This window comes from Acipenser ruthenus, chromosome 35, assembly GCF_902713425.1.
Source record: "Acipenser ruthenus chromosome 35, fAciRut3.2 maternal haplotype, whole genome shotgun sequence".
Lineage (NCBI taxonomy): Eukaryota > Metazoa > Chordata > Actinopteri > Acipenseriformes > Acipenseridae > Acipenser > Acipenser ruthenus.
The window spans coordinates 10,404,868-10,409,550 of NC_081223.1; the positions used below are offsets into that span (position 1 = coordinate 10,404,868).

At 44.3% G+C, this 4,683-nt stretch overlaps 1 protein-coding gene across 1 annotated transcript; it reads right to left on the bottom strand.

Moving 5' to 3' along the window:
* Positions 1-299: 299 nt before the first annotated feature.
* On the bottom strand, positions 300-2,657 carry LOC117395117 (C2 calcium-dependent domain-containing protein 4B-like). The gene has a single exon (XM_033993952.3). It carries the CDS (start codon positions 1,948-1,950, stop codon positions 1,048-1,050), a length of 903 nt encoding a protein of 300 aa, XP_033849843.3. The 5' UTR covers positions 1,951-2,657; the 3' UTR covers positions 300-1,047.
* Between the last annotated feature and the right edge of the window lie 2,026 nt (positions 2,658-4,683).

Here is a 4,683-nt window from a genome sequence, read left to right on the forward strand (position 1 = left end):
AAACACGGCATTCACGATACAATCCAGATCGCCCTTTAAAATATATTCATGAGAGTGTTCTGTAATATTCACCCAGGACTGGAAGATAAGCACTTTGCATCGGTCACACTGTGTTTAAAATGTGTGTGTACACCTTTAAATTACTGGCTTGAATTCATGCGCGTGTATTGATTGGGGGTTGACCTTTATGGAGAGGAAGCGAGAATGAGAGAGAAACGTGAGTGAGACTGAACAGCTGTTACAGGTGCGCCACTGATCAGGAAGGTGGATAGGAAGGCAACACCCCACAGCAATTCAGAAATAGAAATCGTGTCTTTAATTTTCATATTTCAGACAATGTATAAATACATTAACATCTTAACATGTTTGTTTTATGATAAGAACAATCGGTTATTGTTGCCAGAAACATCCCTTGATAAATCCGGTCGAGATCTGTGTTCCCCTTAATGATTCTAGAACCCAAACAGAACCATTTGATTCAAATTCGACGCGTCATATTTGGAATGCAGAAGGATCAAAGAAGGAAACCCCCGATGATTCTATTTAGAATTCTATATTCAAGTGCAGCAAGAATTTCCAGACGCGCGCTCTCGAGTCCACGGAGCAGGAGGATCGGGTGCGCGCATCGCTTGTCGAGTTCAAGACAGTACAGAGCACTATGTCGACAAAATAAAATTACTTTTTTTGGATCCCTGAAGCTCACACACATTAACAGTTAAACAGTTCTATACAAACATCACACCGTTTAAGTCAAATCAAAGTTGTCAAAGTTACAAGTTTAAACCACATAACCCTACAGCAGAACGTGTCTGGTTCAAATCAGTTAAGTCTTGCGGTTATTTTAATTCCTAGACCGGCCATAAAATGACCCACATCTGTCTTGATACAGAACTGGTCGTGAGATCCGGTCCCAGTTCCATTATATCTGAAAGACAGAGCATGCACTGCGCACGAAGGCAGGACTCCAGCTGTCTGGTACAACATGGCTAATAAAAAGTCGCATTATTGTTTTAGATTATTATTATTATTATTACACGTATCTGGTGATTACAGTATCTTTGGCACCCTCCGCCCTTCCTGCGCCTTTTTCAGAAACGAGGAGCCGTATTTCAGCCTCCGGATCCCGGACAGGTGTTTGTTAATCAGCTGCTGCAGTTTGCCTTTCCCGACCGGCTTGCTGGTGTTCTTGGCGCCGCTGGAAGCAGCAGTAACGCGAGTCCGGTTCTCCGCTACAGCGCTGAGGCAGGACTTGCGGGCGCCGAGAGCGGTCGCATCGCAAGATAAAGAGCGGCCAGTCTTGTTGCTCGCCGCGGTTCCCGGTTCGGTCAGATTACAGAGTTCGGCCAGCGGAGACGATCGGCTTCTGGGAAAGAGGGAGCCGGCATCAGGAGCTGCCGTGGAGCCGGAGAGGAGGCAGGGGTGGAGGGTGTGCGCACCGCTGCTGCTCCGTTTCCCCAGGAAGAGTGCCTGCCTTCGGATCTCCTGGTCGAAAAACAGCGACTCCTTGCTCCAGATGCAGGGGCTCTCGCTCAGGGTGAGGAAGCCGTACGGGGTGGTGATTTTAGCCAGGTGGGGCAGCGACATGGCGGCTTGAGTCACCGGGTCCGAAAGATCTAAGACTCGGTGATCAGCGGCGTGCTTGTGAAAGTCCTCCCCGGTTCGATGCTCCAGATCCCCGAGGTCAGTCTGGGGCAGCGGGACCGAAGCCAGGCTGTTGCGCCGCGGACTCGGGCTCCTGGAGCGGTCTGGTCCGTGCAGGTCGTATCCCGCAGAGGAGGAGGAGAGTTTGCGGAGTGTTTTGGGACCCGGTACCCCGAGAGATGGTATTACAAACTGGGGGATGCGGTCCGGGGTCATCACCATGTCCTGCAGAGCCCGGGACCTCCGTGTGTCCGAGCCGGGCTGCTCTAAGCGCGGGGAGAGGTCCTTTCTGAAAGACAAAGCGGGCATTTTCAAAGTGCGGGCTGGTGAAGAATACTAACGTGTTTAAGAAGGAATTAAACTTCTGATAAGACTCAAAAGGCGGTGCTGTATCCTAAATTAGAAAAATCTTTCAAACGTGTTACTAAAATGAAAATAACATGTATAACTAATAACTAATTCAACATGTAGGTTAAGGTATATATATATTTAAAAATGATCATCTAGCCATCATATACGTATACAAAATGCGCTAAAACTGAAAAAAAGGTGCAATTTATCAAATAAGCCGCTCATCGCCGAGCCTCTCGCTTGCCAACAGAGCGCTTCACGGTTTTTATATAGCGTCCAAGTGACGTCACATAGCCAAACTCTGCCCGTGACCCGTTCATCTGCTTTCCTATTAATCACTGCAGTCTGCACCGGCAAACACGGCGGTGTCCCCCAGGTCTTAGCGCCCTGCACATCCTGTTTCTGTCCATGGTCCTGAATATCGACCGGCTCCGATCGCGTAATTCTGTAAGACTGAGTGTGGAGTCCTTCGATACCAATTTACAAGTCTGATAATGTCTAATGCATCTTGTATTTGACGAAGGCGATGTTATCTATTACCAGTGGAGTACCTCAGGGATCAGTATTAGGTCCTCTGCTCTTCCTAATCTACATTAATGATTTAGATTCTGGTATAATTAGCAAACTTGTTCAATTTGCAGACGACACAAAAATAGGAGGAGTGGCAAACACTGTTGCAGCAGCAAAGGTCATTCAAAATGATCTAGACAGCATTCAGAACTGTTCAGACACATGGCAAATTACATTTAATAGAGAAAAGTGTAAGGTATTGCAGGCAGGCAATACAAATGTGCATTATAAATATCATATGGGAGATACTGAAATTGAAGAAGGAATCTATGAAAAAGACCTAGGAGTTTATGTTGACCCAGAAATGTCTTCATCTAGGCAATGTTATAAAAAAGGCCAACAAGATGCTCGGATATATTGTGAGAAGTGTTGAATTTAAATCAAGGGAAGTAATGTTAAAACTTTACAATGCATTAGTAAGACCTCATCTAGAATACTGTGTTCAGTTCTGGTCACCTCCTTACAAAAAGGATATTGCTGCTCTAGAAAGAGTGCAAAGAAGAGCGACCAGAATTATCCCGGGTTTAAAAGGCATGTCGTATGCAGACAGGCTCAAAGAATTGAATCTATTCAGTCTTGAACAAAGAAGACTACGCAGTGATCTGATTCAAACATTCATAATTCTATAACTATAACTAATAGGAGTCTTATTTCCACCTCTGGGTTGTAGATCGGGGGAGAGTTTTTTGTTCTATTGCCACGTGGCTGTTTAGGTGGAAACACGCGGACGCACACACGGGTTTCCTGGTTTCCACGGCAACAGAGACGCGGGGAGCGGCTCGTAAGAGAAGCGATACCGAATACAGGGAAGCCTGGGAACAACCGCACGGAGGCGCTGTTGCGTTCTACATATTAAACACCATAGATATCAATACTGATACACTTATTATTAATAATAATAATGCTACTGCTACTACTGATACCCTCATAAAACGTTATCACTTTATTGATAATACCACGCTATGTTTGCATGTGCTTTACCATACCTCGCCACACTTTACCATGCTTTTACTATGGAACACTTTTAAGGGTACTAATACGATTGCTTCCACGTATTTATAGGTCACAGTACAGCTAGACCATTGGAGTGAAACTGACCTACACAGTACACTTAATACAGTAATAATTTCTTATTTAAATGGAACAGGAGCAAACACGCAGGGGAACTACTAGACCACGCATAAAGAAACGTTTAGCTTTAGTACGTAAAAGTGACATTATTCTAATATATAGCTCCGATGTTTGTTTTCAAACACTTTCCCTTGACAACTAAACATATTTATCTCAAATCCAATAGGAATCATCTGTTGTATGTTTAACATTTTGGTTTTTACATACCACTGACGAAAATAAATAATACTTAAAAAAAAAACAAAAAAAAAAACGTCCTTGTTTCTGTTCAGGTGATTTGAAGTTTGTGTTCAGGTGATTTGAAGTTTCTGTTCAGGTGATTTGAAGTTTGTGTTCAGGTGATTTGAAGTTTGTGTTCGAGCTGTTCTCCCATTCTCTGGCTGTCCGCTGCCACCCAGCGGCTATTCGTGTAACTGCAGACGGAGAGAAGTTGCTGATTTATCAAACAGCGAGTTATGAAAGAGGAGACGGGTTTCTATATAGGGGTAGCAAGATATTTAGTGAGCGAGGAGTCTGAATGGTGGCACTGCTAGCTAGAACAAGGGGCATTCTACATTCTACAAATCTTTAGTACATTTCTAAGAGGAGATGAATATCTAATCAGCATTGTAAAGCACAGAGAGGTGTGGTAAAGCATAGGGAAGCATTGTAAAGCACAGAGAGGTGTGGTAAAGCATAGGGAAGCATTGTAAAGCACAGAGAGGTGTGGTAAAGCATAGGGAAGCATTGTAAAGCACAGAGAGGTCTGGTAAAGCATAGGGAAGCATTGTAAAACACAGAGAGGTCTGGTAAAGCATAGGGAAACATTCTAAAGCACAGAGAGGTCTGGTAAAGCATAGGGAAGCATTGTAAAGCACAGAGAGGTCTGGTAAAGCATAGGGAAGCATTGTAAAGCACAGAGAGGTCTGGTAAAGCATAGGGAAGCATTGTAAAGCACAGAGAGGTCTGGTAAAGCATAGGGAAGCATTGTAAAGCACAGAGAGGTCTGGT

Coding starts and splice junctions, on each gene's coding strand:
- LOC117395117 (XM_033993952.3), bottom strand. CDS start 1,950: ATGCCCGCTTTGTCTTTCAGAAAGGACCTCTCCCCGCGCTTAGAGCAG.